This window comes from Scyliorhinus canicula, chromosome 21, assembly GCF_902713615.1.
Source record: "Scyliorhinus canicula chromosome 21, sScyCan1.1, whole genome shotgun sequence".
NCBI classification, from domain to species: Eukaryota; Metazoa; Chordata; class Chondrichthyes; order Carcharhiniformes; family Scyliorhinidae; genus Scyliorhinus; species Scyliorhinus canicula.
In genome coordinates this window covers 13,511,116-13,531,688 of record NC_052166.1, presented here as the reverse complement: position 1 = coordinate 13,531,688, position 20,573 = coordinate 13,511,116, and the positions used below count along the sequence as shown (strand labels likewise).

Genomic DNA, 20,573 nt, shown 5'->3' with positions numbered 1-20,573 from the left:
ACCGACCCCCAGACACTCGCACCGACCCCCAGACACTCGCACCGACCCCCACACACTCGCACCGACCCCCAGACACTCTCACCGACCCCAGACACTCTCACCCGCCCCCAGACACTCTCACCGACCCCCAGACACTCTCACCGACCCCTAGACACTCTCACCGACCCCTAGACACTCTCACCGACCCCCAGACACTCTCACCGACCCCCAGACACTCTCACCGACCCCTAGACACTCTCACCGACCCCCAGACACTCTCACCGACCCCCAGACACTCTCAACCGACCCCCAGACACTCTCACCGACCCCCAGACACTCTCACCGACCCCCAGACACTCTCACCGACCCCCAGACACCCTCACCGACCCCCAGACACTCTCACCGACCCCCAGACACTCGCACCGACCCCCAGACACTCGCACCGACCCCCAGACACTCGCACCGACCCCCAGACACTCTCACCGACCCCCAGACCCTCACCCGACCCCCACACACTGGCACCGACCCCCACACACTGGCACTGGACCCCCAGACACTCTCACCGACCCCCAGACACTCTCACCGACCCCCAGACCCTCGCACCGACCCCCAGACACTCTCACCGACCCCCAGACACTCTCACCGACCCCAGACACTCTCACCGACCCCCAGACACTCTCACCGACCCCCCAGACCTCGCACCGACCCCCAGACACTCTCAACCGACCCCCAGACACTCTCACCGACCCCCAGACACTCTCAACCGACCCCCAGACACTCTCACCGACCCCCAGACACTCTCACCCGACCCCCAGACACTCTCACCGACCCCCACACACTCGCACCGACCCCCAGACACACTCACCGACCCCCAGACACTCTCACCGACCCCCAGACACTCTCACCGACCCCCAGACACACTCACCGACCCCCAGACACTCTCACCGACCCCCAGACACTCTCACCGACCCCCAGACACTCTCACCGACCCCCAGACACTCTCACCGACCCCCAGACACTCTCACCGACCCTCCAGACCACTCTCAACCGACCCCCAGACACTCTCACCGACCCCCAGACACTCTCACCGACCCCCACACACTGGCACCGACCCCCAGACACTCGCACCGACCCCCAGACACTCGCACCGACCCCCAGACACTCGCACCGACCCCCAGACACTCGCACCGACCCCCAGACACTCTCACCGACCCCCAGACACTCTCACCGACCCCAGACAACTCTCACCGACCCCCAGACACTCTCACCGACCCCTAGACACTCTCACCGACCCCCAGACACTCTCACCGACCCCCAGACACTCTCACCGACCCCCAGACACTCTCACCGACCCCTAGACACTCTCACCGACCCCTAGACACTCTCACCGACCCCTAGACACTCTCACCGACCCCCAGACACTCTCACCGACCCCCAGACACTCTCACCGACCCCCACACACTGGCACCGACCCCCAGACACTCTGACCGACCCCCAGACACTCTGACCGACCCCCGACCCTCGCACTGACCCCCGGACCCTCGCACCGACCCCCCGGACCCTCGCACCGACCCCCAGACACTCTCACCGACCCCCAGACCCTCGCACCGCCCCCCGGACCCTCGCACCGACCCCCGGACCCTCGCACCGACCCCCAGACACTCTCACCGACCCCCAGACAACCCTCACCGACCCCCAGACACTCTCCCCGACCCCCCAGACACTCTCAACCGACCCCCAGACACTCGCACCGACCCCCAGACACTCTCACCGACCCCCAGACCCTCTCACCGACCCCCACACACTGGCACCGACCCCCACACACTGGCACGGACCCCCAGACACTCTCACCGACCCCCAGACACTCCCACCGACCCCCAGACCCTCGCACACGACCCCCAGACACTCTCACCGACCCCCAGACACTCTCACCCGACCCCCAGACACTCTCACCGACCCCCAGACACTCCTCACCGACCCCCAGACCCTCGCACCGACCCCCAGACACTCTCACCGACCCCCAGACACTCTCACCGACCCCCAGACACTCTCACCGACCCCCAGACACTCTCACCGACCCCCAGAACACTCCTCACCGACCCCCAGACACTCTCACCGCCCCCCAGACACTCTCACCGACCCCCACACACTCGCACCGACCCCCAGACACACTCACCGACCCCCAGACACTCTCACTGACCCCCAGACACTCTCAACCGACCCCCAGACACACATCACCGACCCCCAGACACTCTCACCGACCCCCAGACACTCTCACCGACCCCACAGACACTCTCAACCGACCCCAGACACTCTCACCGACCCCCAGACCACTCTCACCGACCCTCCAGACACTCTCAACCGCCCCCAGACACTCTCACCGACCCCCAGACACTCTCACCGACCCACCCACACTGGCACCGACCCCCAGACACTGGCACGACCCCCAGACACTCGCACCGACCCCCAGACACTCGCACCGACCCCCAGACACTCGCACCGACCCCCAGACACTCTCACCGACCCCACGACCTCTCACCGACCCCAGACACTCTCACCGACCCCCAGACACTTCACCGACCCCTAGACACCTCACCGACCCCCTAGACACTCTCACCGACCCCCAGACACTCTCACCGACCCCCAGACACTCTCACCGACCCCTTTACACTCTCACCGACCCCTAGACACTCTCACCCACCCCTAGACACTCTCACCGACCCCAGACACTCTCACCGACCCCCAGAACACTCTCACCGACCCCCACACACTGGCACCGACCCCCAGACACTCTGACCGGACCCCCAGACACTCTGACCGCCCCCAGAACCCTCGCCTGACCCCCAGACCCACTCTCAGACACTCTCACCGACCCCTCTAGACACTCTCACCAGGACCCCTAGACACTCTCAACCGGGGGGGGACCCCTAGACACTCTCACCCGAACCCCCAGACACTCTCACCGACCCCAGACACTCTCACCGACCCCACAACACTGGCAACCTGACCCCAGACACTCTTGAACCGGACCCCAGACACTCTGACCGACCCCCAGACCCTCGCAGACCCCCGGACCCTCGCACCGACCCCCGACCCTCGACCGACCCCCAGACACTCTACCGACCCCCAGACCCTCGCACGCCCCCGGACCCTCGCACCGACCCCCGGACCCTCGCACCAACCCCCGGACCCTCGCACCGGCCCCCGGACCCTCGCACCGACCCCCTGCCCCTGGCACCGACCCCCAGCCCCTGGCACCGACCCCCAGACACTCTCACCGACCCCCAGACACTCCCTCCTCCCCCCAGACCTCACACCCGACCCAGACACTCTCACCGACCCTCCAGACACTCTCACCGACCCCCAGACACTCTCACCGACCCCCAGACCCTCGCACCGACCCCCAGACACTCTCACCGACCCCCAGACACTCTCACCGACCCCCAGACACACTCACCGACCCCCAGACCCTCTGACCGACCCCCAGACACCCTGACCGACCCCCAGACACTCTGACCGACCCCCAGACACTCTGACCGACCCCCAGACACTCTCACCGACCCCCAGACACTCTCACCGACCCTCCAGACACTCTCACCGACCCCCAGACACATCTCACCGACCCCCAGACACTCTCACCGACCCCCAGACACTCTCACCGACCCCGGACACTCTCACCGACCCCCGGACACTCTCACCGACCCCCCGGACCCTCGCACCGACCCCCGGACCCTCGCACCGACCCCCTGGACACTCTCACCGACCCCCAGACACTCTGACCGACCCCCAGACACTGGCACCGACCCCCAGACACTGGCACCGACCCCCAGACACGCTCACCGACCCCCAGACACTCCCTCCTCCCCCCAGACACTCCCACCGACCCCCAGACACTCTCACCGACCCTCCAGACACTCTCACCGACCCCACAGACACTCTGACCGACCCCCAGACCCTCGCATCGACCCCCAGACACTCTCACCGACCCCCAGACACTCTCACCGACCCCCAGACACACTCACTGACCCCCAGACCCTCTGACCGAACCCCCAGACACTCTGACCGACCCCCAGACCTCTGACCGACCCCCAGACACTCTGAACGACCCCCAGACACTCTCACCGACCCCCAGACACTCTCACCGACCCCCAGACACTCTCACCGACCCTCCAGACACTCTCAACGACCCCCAGACACTCTCACCGACCCCCAGACACTCTCACCGACCCCCAGACACTCTCACCGACCCCCAGACCCTCGCACCGACCCCCAGACACTCTCACCGACCCCCAGACACTCTCACCGACCCCAGACACTCTCACCGACCCCCAGACACTCTCACCGACCCCACACACTGGCACCGACCCCCAGACACTTCGCACCGACCCCCAGACACTCTCACCGACCCCCAGACACTCTCAACCGACCCCCAGACACTCTCAACCGGACCCCCAGACACTCTCACCGACCCCCAGACACTCTACCGACCCCCAGACACTCTCACCGACCTCCAGACACTCTCAACTCGACCCCCAGACACTCTCAACCGACCCCAGACACTCTCACCGACCCCCAGACACTCTCACCGACCCCCACCACACTCTCACCCGACCCCCACACACTGGCCAACCGACCCCCAGACACTCGCATCGACCCCCAGACAACTCGCACCGACCCCCAGACACCTCTCACCGACCCCACGGACAATCTACCCTCTCACCGACCCCCAACACTTCACCGGACCCCCATACACTCTCACCGAACCCCAGACACTCTCGACCGACCCCCCACACACTCGCACCGACCCCCATACACTCTCACCACCTGACCCCCATACACTCTCACCGACCCCCAGACACTCTCACCGACCCCCAGACACTCTCACCGACCCCCCACACACTGGCAACGACCCCACACACTCTCAACCGACCCACACTCACTCTCACCGACACCCGCGCACTCCCACCCTGATGCCCACGCACTCTCACCGACACCCGTACACTCTCACCGACCCCCACACACTGGCACCGTACCCCCACACACTGGGCACCGACCCCCACGCACTCTCACCGACCCCCATGCACTCTCACCGACCCCCACGCACTCTCACCGACCCCACACACTCTCACCGACCCCCACGCACTCTCACCGACCCCCAGACACTCTCACCGACCCCCACGCACTCTCACCGACCCCCACGTACTGGCACCGACCCCCAGACACTCTCACCGACCCTCCAGACACTGGCACCGACCCCCGGACACTCTCACCGACCCCCAGACACTCTCACCCGACCGTCCAGACACCTGGCACCGACCCCCGGACACTCTCACCGACCCCCAGACACTCTCACCGACCCTCCAGACACTCTCACCGGACCCCCAGACACTCTCACCGACCCTCCAGGACACTGGCACCGGACCCCCAGACACTGGCACCGACCCCCAGACACTGGCACCGGCCCCCACACCACTGGCACCGTCCCCCAGACACTGGCAACCGGCCCCCACACACTGGCAGCCGACCCCCACGCACTGGCACCGACCCCCACGCACTGTCACCGGCCCCCACACACCTGGCACCGGACCCCCCAGACACTGGCACCGGCCCCCAGACACTGGCACCGTACCCCCACGCACATCTCACCGACCCCCAGACACTGGCACCGACCCCCACACACTGGCACCGACCCCCAGACACTGGCACCGGCCCCCACACAACCTGCACCGCCCCCAGACACTGGGCACCGGCCCCCACACACTGGCACCGACCCCCAGACAACTGGCACCTGGCCCCCACACACTGGCTCCGACCCCCAGACACTGGCACCGGCCCCCACACACTGGCACCGGCCCCCACACACTGGCACCGGCCCACACACTGGCACCGGCCCCCACACACTGGCACCGGCCCCCACACACTGGCACCGGCCCCCACACACTGGCACCGGCCCCACACACTGGCACCGACCCCCACACACTCGCACCGACCCCCAGACACTCGCACCGACCCCCGGACACTCGCACCTGCCCCCACGCACTGGCACCGACCCCCACACACTGGCACCGACCCCCAGACACTCGCACCAACCCCCAGACACTCTCACCGGCCCCCACACACTGGCACCGACCCCCAGACACTCTCACCTCACTGCAGTCTTTCTCCCCCCCAACAAAACCCCCTTGATCCAATGTCAATGTGCCGCTGCTTGTCATTTGGAATACAGATAGATGGCAGTGTGTCCCTCTGCGAAGGTGTCGGACTGTAATTATCGGGACACTGAGAATCCTCCATCCTCCCTGTGTGAGTTCAGCGTTTAAGTGATCACATTTAACTTTGGATTTTCACAGTAACTTTATTGCAGTTGTTAATGTAAGCCTACTTGTGACACTGATAAAGATTATTATTAGTCTGCACATCTCAACCACTCCAGCTTGTGATGAGCTGATATGTGGTGATGGGAACGTGAATGTGGGTGGTCCGGAGGGGACTGAATCCAAGATATAGAATCCCTCCATGATCCTGGCTGGAATCAAACCTGGGAGAAGATTTTCAGTTGCTGTCTGGGATGCCAATGTCCTCACTTTCCCATGGACTTGAATGTTTACTGTACTTTCCTGTGAAGTGTCCGTTGCAGGCACAGATTGAGAAGACCCTGCAATGTTTTTCTTTAAGAACTCCAGGTGCTGATGAGATGTGTTGTACACTTCACAACTGAATATTACTCTGCAGAGATGTCTCTGATTCCACGGCAGAAAGTGTGCGTATTGAAAGGGGCGGGCACTCTGAACATTTCCCATACTGACAGCTCCTCATGACAGCCACGTTTAAGTAAACGCACTAGTTTTCTCATTGAAATTTTGTTACTGACTTAGATTAATATGTGACGGAAATATTTGTAGGGTGATGTGAATAACTTAAAATAGGAGGACCTTCTGTTGAATTGGGACGTCTGTTGTAAAAGAGAATCCAAAAGGGTGCCGCAGTGGCTAGCACTGCTGCCTCACACACTGAAGACCCATGAGACCATAGGACGTAGGAGCAGAATTAGGCCACTCGGCCCATTGGGTGCTCCGCCATTCAATCACAGCTGATATTTTTCTCAGCCTCGTTCTTCTGCTTTCTCCCATAATTTCTGATCCCAATAACCCACGGGATTCGTCCCGGCCCCGGGTCACTGTCCGTGTGGAGGTTACACGTTCTCCCCGTGGTCTGAATGGCCATGCTAAATTGCCCCTTAATTGCATAAAAATAATTGGATCCCTTAAATGTATAAAAAGAAAGAAAGAGAATCCAAGGTGCATATCAAGGCTCTCCATTTTACACAAATACACAGTCTGCATTTTTCGGATATACACAGAACTCTCCATTTGACACGTGTATAAATCTCTTTAATTTTACAGATAAACACCAAGATCTCCATTTTACACATATACATTGTTCTTCATTTTACACACTCTCCCATTTTACATATACACAGCCCTCAAAACATACGCACAGCTCCCCATTTTACACATCTACCAGTTCTCCATTTTACACATCATAGATTATCATAGAATTTACAGTGGAGAAGGAGGCCATTCGGCTCATCAAGTATGTACCGGCCCTTGGGAAGAGCATCCCACCCAAGCTCATACCTCCATCCTATCCCCGTAACCCAGCCTAATCTTTTTGGACACTAAGGGCAATTTATCATGGCTAATCCACCTAACCTGCATATCTTTGGACTGTGGGAGGAAACCGGAGCACCCGGAGGAAAACCCACGCAGACCATGGGGAGGATGTGCAGACTAACGCACAGACAGTGACCCAAGCTGGGAATCGAACCTGGGACCCTGGAGTTGTGAAGCAACTGTGCTAACCACTGTGCTACCATGCCACTCACTGTTTATATAGACAATTATAAAGATTAATGACCCTCTGTGAGAGGCATTAAACTGCCTCAGATGTTGTCATATAATCCATAGATTCCCTACAGTGCAGAGGAGGCATTTAACCCCTCGAATCTGCACTGTTGTGATCTGTGATATAAATGTAATGATGTACACAGAATACGTAGTTGTTTTAACTAGAAAGATGATTTATTAATAAACATGTGGAAATATAACTAACAGATTACTATACAGACACTGGCTTCTAAATGAATTACGTGAATTCTCCAGGGACTATATGTGCGACTATCCTTGTGTACATCCTACTACCAATTGGCGGGTATCTCAAGTCACGTGATGTATGTCTGACGCCACCAACTGTTGGAGGTAGCATTTCTGTCTACGGAACTATGCCAGGCATATCACCACATGCACTGGCCCTCCAAAGAGCACCCCGCCCAGGCCCACACCCCCGCAAGCCCACAAATTGATTTGTGGCCAATCCGCCCAATCTGTACATCTTTGGACCATAGGAAGAAACCGGAGGAAACTACGCAGACACTGGGAGAAAGTGTAAACACCACACAGACAGTCACCCAAGGGCAGAGTTGAACCTGGGCCCCTCGTGCCGTCAGGCAGAAGTCCAACCACTGTGCTACCGTGCCCTTTCTTATTTCACCCTGCCACAGTCACGATCGATCTTGTACTGCTGTTTTCCTTTGCGTTCCTGGATTAGAGAGGGATCAATAGACCTTGGGTTCCTGTTCACTATCCAGTGCAAAGTGGGTGTGCAGTGATGAAATCACTGTTAAATCATCTCGTTATTGGATGTTGTGTGAAATGTGACTATTTGATCATACAATGAAGGATATGCATTCAGGTGACATTGAGAGGAGAGGACCGTTCACCAGCCCAGAATAGCTTGATCTCTGCTCTAGGGCAGCAAATTGGACAGAAGGGAAAATCAAGTTTACAGACTGAGTATACACTATATCATCAGGAATTAAAGACATTATGAAAAGTTGCCTGAGACAAGCCTGCAGTGGGTGACGAATATACTTTCCTTTTACATGTTGAGCATATATCCTGTAGCATGATACATGAGCACAGTAAGAAGTCTTACAACACCAGGTTAAAGTCCAACAGGTTGTTTTCAAACACGAGCTTTCGGAGCGCAGCTCCTTCCTCAGGTGACTGGAGAGGTTTGATCCAGAAACATTTATATAGGACAAAGTCAGCGATCTCCACATCATGATACATGAGTCAGTTGAGTGCAGTGCTTGCAAAATGCTTGCACTTCACCTGATGAAGGAGCAGTGCTCTGAAAGCTTGTGATTTCAAATAAACCTGTTGTATCTTAACTTGGTGTTGTGAGACTTCTTACTGTGCTCACCCTCGTCCCAGTGCCGGCACGTCCAACATCTTGCAAAAGAGGGTTAGGGGCGGGTTAGGAATTAGAATTAGGAATTAGTGAATACAGACATCAGGCCTATTGTGTCATCTCGCATTCAGATTGTCTTTTTATATTGCCATTCTAAATTTTTGTAAATGCAGTTCAAATGAAGTGACCAGTTAAACGTGGCAGGTTGTAGTTCCGATCTGTGACCAGCTCATAACAACATAGGGCCATTCAGTCCTTCGAGCCTACTCCACTGTTCATTATGATCATGGCTAATCATCCAACTCAGTAACACTGTTCCCACCTTCCACCCATATCCTTTGGTCCCCAAGTGCTATATCTAACTCTGTGGCCTCAACTGCTTGCTGTGGTAGAGAATTCCACAGGCTGATCAATCTCTGGGTGTAGAAATGTCTCCTCATCTCTTCCTAAATGGTCCTATCCCCTATCCTCAGACCGTGGACACCTTGGGTCTGGGCTCTCCCACCATTGGGAATATCTACCCTGTCTAGTCCTGTTAGAATTTATTAGGACTCTCCTCACAACTTTTAGCCTGGGCACACTAGCTGGAGTGTTACAGAATTATCCCTGATAAATAAAGTCTTATAGGATAACAGCAATACTCTGGGGTCAGGTACTGCTTTAACTTTATATGTCAATATTAAAATAGTTTGGAAATGGTTAACAAACTACTGAGGCCGAGAGTGTCTGGATGAATTCCCATGAACTTTAGTATCTCTGGTATACAGAGGGAAAGGACACAGGCTGGCTGGATGGAGCCACTTCAAAGGAGATTTTTATTCTGTCATGGGTGTCAGTGACTAGGCCAACATTTTTATTTCCCATCCCCTTCCCCGAGAAGGTGGAGGTGGCCGCTGCATGTGATGTAGGTATACCTACCGTGCTGTTCAGGAGGAAGTTCCTGAATTTTGATGCATTGAAATTTGGCTTAAACCCATGGGAATGGGGGTGAGAGACGGGCAGCAAGCGTGGAACATTGCGAGGGCATTGAGGAAGCAGGTGCTTGAAGGGTATTAATTTGGAGACTTGTTAATGTTGCAAATGCTGTGACAATTGATTGAATGCTCAAATGGTGATTCAGAGCAGTTGATGCTAATTCAGGAGAGGTTAGGGCACAGATAGAAGAAACAGGCTCCATCTGTGTGGGGGACATGTGTTGAAGGGAGAAGTACTTTGGTCTTCTGTTATACTGAGTTTTGTGAATGAATCAATGTTGAAGACAGATTGGCTCCAGCTTCTTCCTTTGCCAGATGGGATGTTCAGCATATTACACTTGTTATTTGAATCTTTCCATTCTGCATGTTCCATATTTCTGACAGTGATTTGTCATCTTTAATACATAAGATATAGCTCACCACCATCCACTGGCCCTGCCAAAAGGTTTTTGTTGATTGAGAACAGGTTGGGGTATGGACTCTGCTGTGAAGACGTTCATGGTGAATAGCTGCTGACACTCCTTGTTTGCACACATTTGTGGGAAATATCCAGGTTGGGGACAGTGGCTGGTGTTGTGCATTATATTCCAGGCTTAAAAGCTGCAGGAGGGGGAGGAGCAAGGAAATTTGGAGTATATGGCTAAAAGGATCTTGTATTCTTGCTGCCCACAGTGTTCTGTCCAAATGCTGTGAACCACCGCTATCTGGCTTCCATCAAATACCTCTTATATAAACGTTTCCTGGAGGTAAGTCCCATTTATTCTTGGGCAGACTACGGCTTGGGATTGGTGAGTTTGAGTGTTTGAATTGTCCAGGATGTCAGTTTGTGCTGTCTGTTGCTCTGAGCTTGATCTCTTCCCTCGGTCTCTAACACTCCTCTTTCCCTCAGGTCCTAACCCTCTCTTCCCTCGGTCTAACACCTCTCTTCCCTCGGCTCACCCCTCTCTTCACTCGGTCTAACCCTCTCTTCCCTTCGGTCCCTCTCTTCCCTTCGGTCCCTCTCTTCCCTTCGGTCCCTCTCTTCCCTTCGGTCTAACCCTCGTCTTCCCTCGGTCTAACCCCTTCCTTTCCCTCGGTCTAACCCTCTCTTCCTCTCTGCACTCGGCCTGCGGCCCGTAACGCTGTCCGCCTGGCGGCCCCTCGCGCTATTCGCACCTACGGTTCTACCTTTCGGATCTTCGGGCCTAACGGCTGTGTGCTCTGTTCTTCCCCCCCTGAATTCCTGACTATTAATCAGGTGCATTACTAACTGCCTATTTTTTGTGACCCGTCTTGCAGTGGAACTTGATCCCTGACTACGTTGATGGTTGGTTGGCACAAAGATTACACGATGGGCCGGCTGTGAACTGGGGTGGGCTGTACTGAAGGACGCAAAGAATGATGAATTGTCCTCTCTAACACTACGTTCTTCATCCTCGCAGAAGACGATGAGTGAAGAGAACTGGTCCGAACACATCGAGGTTAGTTTTCCCGTCATCAGCAATTCTCGCACTTTCCAGTCAGATCTTGTCCAGCTTTTGAATATTTTGGCAACATCTATCAATGACATGATCCAGTCTGCTGGGGCCTGGTTTTAGCTCACAAGGCGTGTAGCTCAAGCTGGGGAATCTCCTGGCTCGCTGTACCTGCCTCAGGGCGTGAAGGTTGATGGTGGGGGTGGGGAAAAGTGGCCTCATTTTTTCCCTAGTGGGAAGGGGTGAAATTTGCCAGTGCCTTGAAACCTCAAAGTGCAATAAATTGTGAGGAAGATAGGGACAGAGTTCACAAGGACAGTAAAAGGTTGATGAAATGGGTGGACACTTGACAGATGCCATTCAGTACAGAAAAGAGTGTGGTGAAACGTTTGGCAGGCAGAATGTGCAGAGACAGTGGAGGCAGCACGGTATCATTGTGGATACAGTAGTCCCCCGTTATACCGCGCTCCGCAATACCGCTGAAATTGACACTGCCGGCTGCTCTCTCCCTCCAATCAGAAACATTAAAACTTAAAAGTTGGATGGAGGGAGAGAGCAGCCGGCAGTGTCAATTTCAGCGGCCGGCTCACTTTGATCCGGAGAGGGAAGCTGCTCTCTCACTGAAACAATCAGCCGGCCGCTGAAATTGACACTGCGAGGGGGGCGGGTGTTGGGGGGAGAAGAGGGGGGCGGGTGTTGGGGGGGGGGGGAGAAGAGGGGGGCGGATGTTGAGGGGGGGCGGGTGTTGGGGCGGGGAGAAGAGGGGGGGCGGATGTTGAGGGGGGGCGGGTGTTGGGGGGGGGAGAAGAGGGGGGCGGGTGTTGGGGGGAGAAGAGGGGGAGCGGGTGTTGGGGGGGGGAGAGGAGGGGGGCGGGTGTTGGGGGGAGAAGAGGGGGAGCGGGTGTTGGGGGGGGAGAGGAGGGGGGCGGGTGTTGGGGGGGAGGAGGAGGGGGGCGGTTGTGGGGAGACCCCCCTGTGGGTGTGGGGGAGACCCCCCTGTGGGTGTGGGGGAGACCCCCTGTGGGTGTGGGGAGACCCCCCTGGGGGTGTGGGGGAGAGAGGGTGGACCTGCGGGTGTTGGGGGAGAGAGGAGAGCCCTGCGGGGTGTTGGGGGAGAGAGGGGGGCCCTGCGGGTGTTGGGGGGGGAGAGGAGGGGGGCGGGTGTTGGGGGGGGGGGAGAGGAGGGGGGCGGGTGTGGGGGAGACCCCCCCTGTGGGTGTGGGGGAGACCCCCCTGTGGGTGTGGGGGAGACCCCCTAGGGGTGTGGGGGAGAGAGGGGGGCCCTGCGGGTGTTGCGGGAGAGAGGGGGGCCCTGCGGGTGTTGGGGGGGAGAGGTGAGGGGCGGGTGTTGGGGGGGAGCGGGGTGTGGGGGAGACCCCCCTGTGGGTGTGGGGAGAGACCCCCTGTGGGTGTGGGGGAGACCCCCTGTGGGTGTGGGGGAGACCCCCCCTGGGGTGTGGGGGAGAGAGGGTGGACCTGCGGGTGTTGGGGGAGAGAGGGGGGCCCTGCGGGTGTTGGGGGACGGGGGAGAAGAGGGGGGGGGAGGGGGCGAAGCCGGAGTGTGTGGGGAGGGGGTGAGCGGAGGGTGTGGGGGGACAAGGGGCGAGCTGGACGCTCTGGGGACGAGCAGGAGGGTGTGGGGGAGAGGGGGAGAGGGAGCGAGCCGGAACGTGTGGGGGGAGAGGGGGCAAGCTGGATGCTGTGGGAGCGAGCCGGAACGTGTGGGGGGAGAGGGGGCGAAACCGGAGGGTGTGGGGGGAGAGGGGCGAGCCGGAGGGTGTTGGGGGGGAGAGAGGGGGCAAGCCGGAGGGTGTGGGGGGAGAGGGTCTAGTTGGAGGATGTGGGGGAGAGGGGGGCGAACCGGAGGGTGTGGGGGGTGGAGAGGGGTCTAGTTGGAGGATGTGGGGGGAGAGGGGGCGAGCCGGAGGGTGTGGGGGGAGAGGGTCTAGTTGGAGGATGTGGGGGGGAGAGGGGGTGAGCCGGAGGGTGTGGGGGGAGAGGGGTCTAGTTGGAGGATGTGGGGGGAGAGGGGGCAAGCCGGAGGGAAAAAAAAGAAATTGACACTGCCCGCTGCTCTCTCCCTCCAATCAGAAACATTAAAACTTAAAAGTTGGATTGGAGGGAGAGAGCAGCGGGCAGTGTCAATTTCAGCGGCCGGCTGATTTCAGTGAGAGAGCAGCTTCCCTCTCCGGATCAAGTGAGCCGGCCGCTGAAATTTTAATTGGATCCACGATGGGGGTTTTAAATTTATTTAAAAAGCTATGCTAGCGCTTCCCATTGTGAGTCTACGGGGTTTCTGACATCTCCCCCCGCCCCCCGTAGACTCACAATGGGAAGCGCTAGCATAGATTTTTAAATAAATTTAAAACCCCCATCATGGATATCCGCGGCTCGGATACAACGCGGGTGGCTGTCTTGGACCCCAACACCCGCGTTATAAAGGGGGACTACTGTAGCACAATCGCTTTACAGCTCCAGGGTCCCCAGGTTCGATTCCGGCTTGGTCACTGTCTGTGCGGAGTCTGCACATCCTCCCCGTGTGTGCGTGGGTTTCCTCCGGGTGCTCCGGTTTCCTCCCACAGTCCAAAGATGTGCAGGTTAGGTGGATTAGCCATGATAAATTGCCCTTAGTGTCCAAAATTGCCCTTAGTGTTGGGTGGGGTTACTGGGTTATGGGGATAGGGTGGAGTTGTTGACCTTGGGTAGGGTGCTCTTTCCAAGAGACGGTGCAGACTCGATGGGCTGAATGGCCTCCTGCACTGTAAATTCTATGATTCTATGAAATGAAACGATTCAGTTTTAATGAGAGACCGAGGGGGTTGGGGTTCAGGTAAGGCAGCATTTGAGGAAGAAATAGAGTTAACCCATTGGATAAAAGATTATTGATCTGAATATTAACTTTTTTTCTGTCACAACAGAAGCTGCCTCACCAATTTTCAGATTTCTAGCATTCACAATATGCTGTCTTTGAAGATGGCAGGACAAGTTAAAAATACAGTTAATAAAGAATCAGGTTACTAGGCTTAAAAATAAGGCATGCGTAAGAAGACAGGAAGTTAATCTAAACTATATAAAACATCAGTCCCAGCAGAAATATTGTGTCCAATTCAGGCTGCTTCTCCTAAATAAGATGTGAAGACTTGGAGAGGGTAGAGAAAAGCTTTGAGAATGTTAACATTTCCATAAATATACTGCAAGTTTGATGGAAGTGTTTAAAATCATGAACAGACCAAGTAAGTAAAGATAGACTGTTTCCAGTGGTGAGGGATTGGATAACAAGAGGATATGGATTTAAGGTAATTGGCAAAAAGCAGCAAAGGCAACGAGAGGGAAAACATTTTTACGCAATGTGTGTACCGGATTTGGAATACGCTAGATTATAATAGTGTGATAGATAGAGGTGCATCAATAAATTTAAGTGGTGAATTTGATACATACTTGGAAGTGGATATTGCAGCATTATGAGGAAACAATGGGCTAATTGGATTGCTCTTTGAAAGAGCCAGGCAGTCTTGATGGACCTGAACGACTTCGCGATCCTGAAGTATTCAATGATTCTATGAATTAAATTTATTAACATATTTTCTGTCTGACTCTGGGAGTCGCATTACGACTAGATACTTTATTCTTTGGCAGAGTACTGTTCATGGGCAGCACGGTAGCATGGTGGTTAGCACAATTGCTTCACAGCTCCAGGGTCCCAGGATCGATTCCCGCTTGGGTCACTGTCTGTGCGGAGTCTGCACGTTCTCTCCGGATGCTCCGGTTTCCTCCCACAGTCCCAAAGATATGCAGGTTAGGTGGATTGGCCATGCTAAATTGCCCTTAGTGTCCAAAATTGCCCTTAGTGTTGGGTGGGGTTACTGGGTTATGGGGATCGGGTGGAGTTGTACGGTTGGGTAGAGTGCTCTTTCAAACAGCCGGTGGAGACTCGATGGTCCGAATGGCCTCCTTCTCCTCTGTAAATTCTATGATCTATGATATCAGGGCAGCACGGTGGTGCAGTGGTTAGCACTGCTACCTCACGGTACCGAGGTCCCAGGTTTGTTCCTGGCTTTGGATCACTGTCTGTGTGGAGTTTGCACATTCTCCCCGTCTTTTCGTGGGTTTCGCCCCACAACCCAAAGATTGGCCACGCTAAATTGCGCCTTAATTGGAAAAAATAAATTGGGTACTCAAAACTTATTGAAAAACAATAATTCTGTTCATGCCGGTTCCTTTGGTGACAGTGCAGGAGCTTACACCTGTTTTTAGAACAACTTGACTAAATTCTCTTCCTTTAAAAAGCTACATGTTACACATTTGGCCACGATTTGGAGCATTGCTGTCCTGCTATGGGCTTCGCCTTATTGAGCTGTTTGTCTTTCAGGCTCTCGTGGGTGAGAATCCCCAGTTGCAGGGGCAGTTTGTGAGCTTGTTGGCGAGATACACAGATGTGGACACAGTCGCTAGCTGGGCACTAAGGCTCAGTATGCCCCAAGAAAAGCTATCATATCATGTTGCTGTACGACTAAAGGAGCTGGAGAAAGTCAACTTGTAAGCCTCATCGCGATTGATAAATATTTAGATATACATGTAAACTTACAACCGGTATGCACTCCTTGTTTATCATATTTTCGTTGTTTTGCATACTTGTCACACCCTTCACAATTTTTTTGCCCTCCCTGTCATGATTTTATCCTGGCAAGTAGCAGTAGTTAAGAACGATTTTGCAATGTGATTTGCCATTACTTGCCTTTGAGACTTCACAGACACGAGCCCGCTCCCTTGCCTGTCAGCTCTAGGTCCTGTTCCTTAACTGATTTGTTTTGTAACCCCACTCATTCCCACTGTGCCCCATGGCTGAATGTTCCATGAAGAGATCAGAGACAAAGCATTTTACAATGAGAGTGAGGCCTGAGTGGCAGAGACAGAGAGGAGGAAGGAAATGGTGAAAGGATGTATGTCAACATGGTTGGTGCTGAGCTACAGGATGTACATGTTACAGGAACTTGTTAATGAATAAGTTTTCTGTTTGTAAATGCTTTAGTTGTTCCTTGACAGTTACTGATCTTTAATAAACATTTTTTAATATCTCACCTGTTGAGGCACCTACGCATGAAGTGTGGGAGAATGCATTTCATTCCTCTCCCATCACTGGTCGATCACTCCCTTCCCTCTACCTCCGTTCACACATGTTATTTTCTGTTCTACTATTTATGTTGATGTGCTTTACTTCAAACAAGGTGAAGGTGAGACTGAGAGACAAATTTGGCAGGTAATAAAGCAAGCAAATTAAATATTGGCATTTATACCTAAAGTTAAGGAGTATAAAGATAAGGAAGTGTTGCTGCAACTGTACAAGGCGTTGGTGAGACCGCACCTGGAATATTGTGCACAGTTTTGGTCCCTGTTTTTGAGGAAATATGCCATGGCATTGGAGGCAGTTCAGAGGAAGTTCACTAGATTGATCCCAGAAACGAAAGGTTTGTCTTATAAAGAGAGATTGAGCAGTTTAGGCCTATATTCTCTCGAGTTTAGAAGAACGAGTGGAGATCAAATTGAGATATATAGAATGATAAAAGATATGGATAAAGTAGACGTGAAGCGGATGCTTCCTCTTGTGGGGCATTCCAGTCTTCGGATAAGGCATAGAAAATTTCAAACAGAGTTGAGGAGAAACACTTCTCCCAAAGGGGCGTGAATCTGTGGAATTCATTACACCAAAGTGCGGTGCTGCTGGGGCAGTGCGTAAATTTTTTCAATGTATTTTATTCAAACTTCTATCAAAGTAGGTTACAGCAAATAAACACCCTGGGAAACATTCTTCCCAACAATCAACTATACAGTTTGAACACATTTTTCTCCTTTTTCACTCCCCCCACCCCCCTGCGACGAACGGCTCCTCAACACGGTCACAAACATCCCCCACCTTTTCTCAAACTCCCCTGCTGAGCCCCTTAACTCATACTTTATCTTCTCTAACCGCAGGAAGTCATACAGGTCACCCAACCATGCTGCTACCCCCGGTGGCGATGCCGACCGTCACTCCAGCAAAATTTGTCGCCATGCAATCAGAGAGGCGAAGGCCAAGACTTCGGCCTTCCTCCTCTCCATGAGCTCCGGCTTCTCTGAAACCCCAAATATCGCCACCAAAGGGTCCGGGTCCACTCCCTCCTCCACTAGCCTGGCTAAGGCCGCGAACACTCCCGCCCAAAATCTTCCCAATTTTTGGCAACCCCAAAACATGTGCGCATGATTTGCTGGCCCCCGTCCACACCTCTCACACTCATCTGCTGCCCCTGAAAGAACCCACTCATTCTCGCCCGAGTCATATGCACCCTGTGCACCACCTTAAACTGTATCAGGCTCATCCTTGCACAAGAAATGAAATGAAAATCGCTTATTGTCACAAGTAGACTTCCAATGAAGTTCGTGTGAAAAGCCCCTAGTCGCCAAATTCCGGCACCTGTTCGGGAAGGCTGGTACGGGAATTGAACCATGTTGCTGGCCTGCCTTGGTCTGCTTTCAAAGCCAGCGATTTAGCCACAAGAGGAGGTTCCGTTTACCCTTCGCAGTGTCTCACTCCATACTCCCCAATTGACCTCCATTCCCAACTCCGCTTCCCATTTCTCCTTGATCTTCACCACCCGCTCACCTCCCTGCTCCCCCAGCCTCTTGGATCCCCAATTTTTCCCTTCCCTTCCACATCCGAAGCAGCAGTCGCTCCAGCAGGGTGTATCCCGGCAATCTAGGGAACCCCTTCCAGACCTTTTGTGCAAAGTCCCTAACCTGTAGATACCTGAACTCACTACCCCTCGGCAGCTCTACCCTCTCCCTCAGCTCCTCCAGACTGGCGAACCCTTCCTCCAAATACAAATCCCTCCGCTTGACCAGCCCCACTTCCCTCCACCTCCTGTATACACTATTCATCCCCCCCGGCTCAAACCCATGATTCTCGCACAGCGGCGTTAGCACCGAGATCCCTTCCACCCTAAAATGCCTCCTCAACTGATTCAATATCTTCACCGTGGACCGCACCACTGGGCTCTCTGAATACCTACTCGGAGCCATTGGCAATGCTACCGTCACCATAGCCCTCAAACTAGACTCCTTACAAGATTCTTCCTCCATCCGAACCCACTCTCCCCCTTCTTCCTTCCCACCACCGGCGCACCTTGTCCACATTCGCCGGCCAATAACCTCCCCACCCTCGGCACCTTCCCTGCACATAGAAAGTCAGAGATGATTGTGTCCACTTTCCGAAAAAAGGCCTTTGGTATAAAGATCGGGAGAGCCTGAAAGATAAACAAGAACCTCGGCAGAATATTCATTTTCACCACTTGGACCCCTGCCGCCAACGTTAAGTGCAGTCTATCCCACCTCTTGAGATTCTCCCTGGCCTCCTCCATCAGCTTTATTAAGTTCCACTTATGGAGCCCCGTCCATTCCCTCGCTACCTGAATCCCCAAGTACCTAAACCTATCCCTCGCTGCCGTAAACGGCATCCCCCCTAAATTAGCCCGCTGTGCCAGCTCATTTACCGGGAATACCTTGTTTTTCCCTTCATTCAGCTTGTATCCCGAAAACCCTCCAAACCTCTCCAACAGGCCCATAATCCTTCCCATATTCTCCAACGGACCCGAAACATACAGCAAGAGGTAATCGGCACAGAGCGACACCCGATGCTCCCTCTGTCCCCTCATTATCCCCTGCCACTCTGCTGACCCCCTGAGAGCCATCGCCAGCGCAAACAGCAGCGGCGACAGCGGGCACCCCTGCCTCGTACCCCTGTGTAAGTCAAAGCTTCGTGAGCTCATATCATTCGTTCTCCCCCTCGCTCTTGGTGCCACATACAGCAACCGCACCCATGCCACAAATCTCGGCCCAAACCTTCCCAAAACTTCGAACAAGTACCGCCACTCCACCCGATCAAATGCTTTCTCCGCGTCCATGGACACTACCACCTCCGGTACCAGAGCTCTCGACGGATTCATCACCACATTCAACAGTCGTCTTATATTACTCGTGAGCTGCCTGCCCTTCACGAAGCCTGTTTGATCTCTGCAACCACCCCCGGGACACAATCCTCAATCCTCCCGCCAACAACTTAACCAATACTTTCACATCCGTGTTCAATAGTGATATAGGTCTATACGACCCACATTCCACCAGATCCTTCCCTTTTTTGGGGATTAGTGGGATTACTGCCTGCTTCGTCGTCTCCGGCAACTCCCCCTTTTCCAGTGCTTCATTAAACGGCCCCAACAGATGTGGTATCAGGTCCGCTGCAAATTCCTTATAAATTTCTGCCGGGTACCCATCTGGCCCAGGGGCCTTCCCCGACTTCATACCCCTGTTACTATCCAGCACCTCCCTCAGCCCCAGGGGCTCCTCCAACGCCTGCCTCTTTGCTTCCTCCACCTGGGGAAATTCCAGCTCTTCCAGAAACCATCCCATGTCCCCCTCCTCTCCTCCTGGGTCTGCCTCTTAAAGTCCCTGGTAATACTCTCTAAATGCCTCATTTATCTTCCCTGGCTCTGACACCAGATAGAATTTTTTGAAATTACGAATGGGCTGAAGGGTTATGGAGAATGGACAGGATGGTGGAGATGAGGTTCGGGCAGCACCGTAGCACAGTGGTTAGCACAAATGCTTCACAGCTCCAGGGTCCCAGGTTCGAATACCGGCTTGGGTCACTGACTGTGTGGAGTCTGCACGTTCTCCCCATGTCTGCATGGGTTTCCTCCGGGTGCTCCGGTTTCCTCCCACAGTCCAAAGATGTGGAGGTTAGGTGGATTGGCCATGATAAATTGCCCTTAAGGTCCATATTGCACTTAGTGTTGGGTGAGGTTACTGGGTTATGGGGATACGGTGGAGGTATGGGCTTGGGTAGGTTGCTCTTTCCAAGAGCCGGTGTAGACTCAATGGACTG

General features: G+C 54.8%; 1 protein-coding gene across 3 annotated transcripts in view; it reads left to right on the top strand.

Moving 5' to 3' along the window:
- The window catches only part of exd3 (exonuclease 3'-5' domain containing 3), a 617,516-nt gene that overhangs the window by 327,093 nt on the left and 269,850 nt on the right, over positions 1-20,573 (top strand). For all 3 annotated transcript variants that reach the window (XM_038781915.1, XM_038781916.1, XM_038781914.1), the window contains 3 exons: positions 10,878-10,951; positions 11,627-11,665; positions 16,029-16,195. In XM_038781915.1, coding sequence (XP_038637843.1) covers positions 10,878-10,951; positions 11,627-11,665; positions 16,029-16,195 — 280 coding nt within the window. The remainder of the gene's footprint in view (positions 1-10,877; positions 10,952-11,626; positions 11,666-16,028; positions 16,196-20,573) is intronic.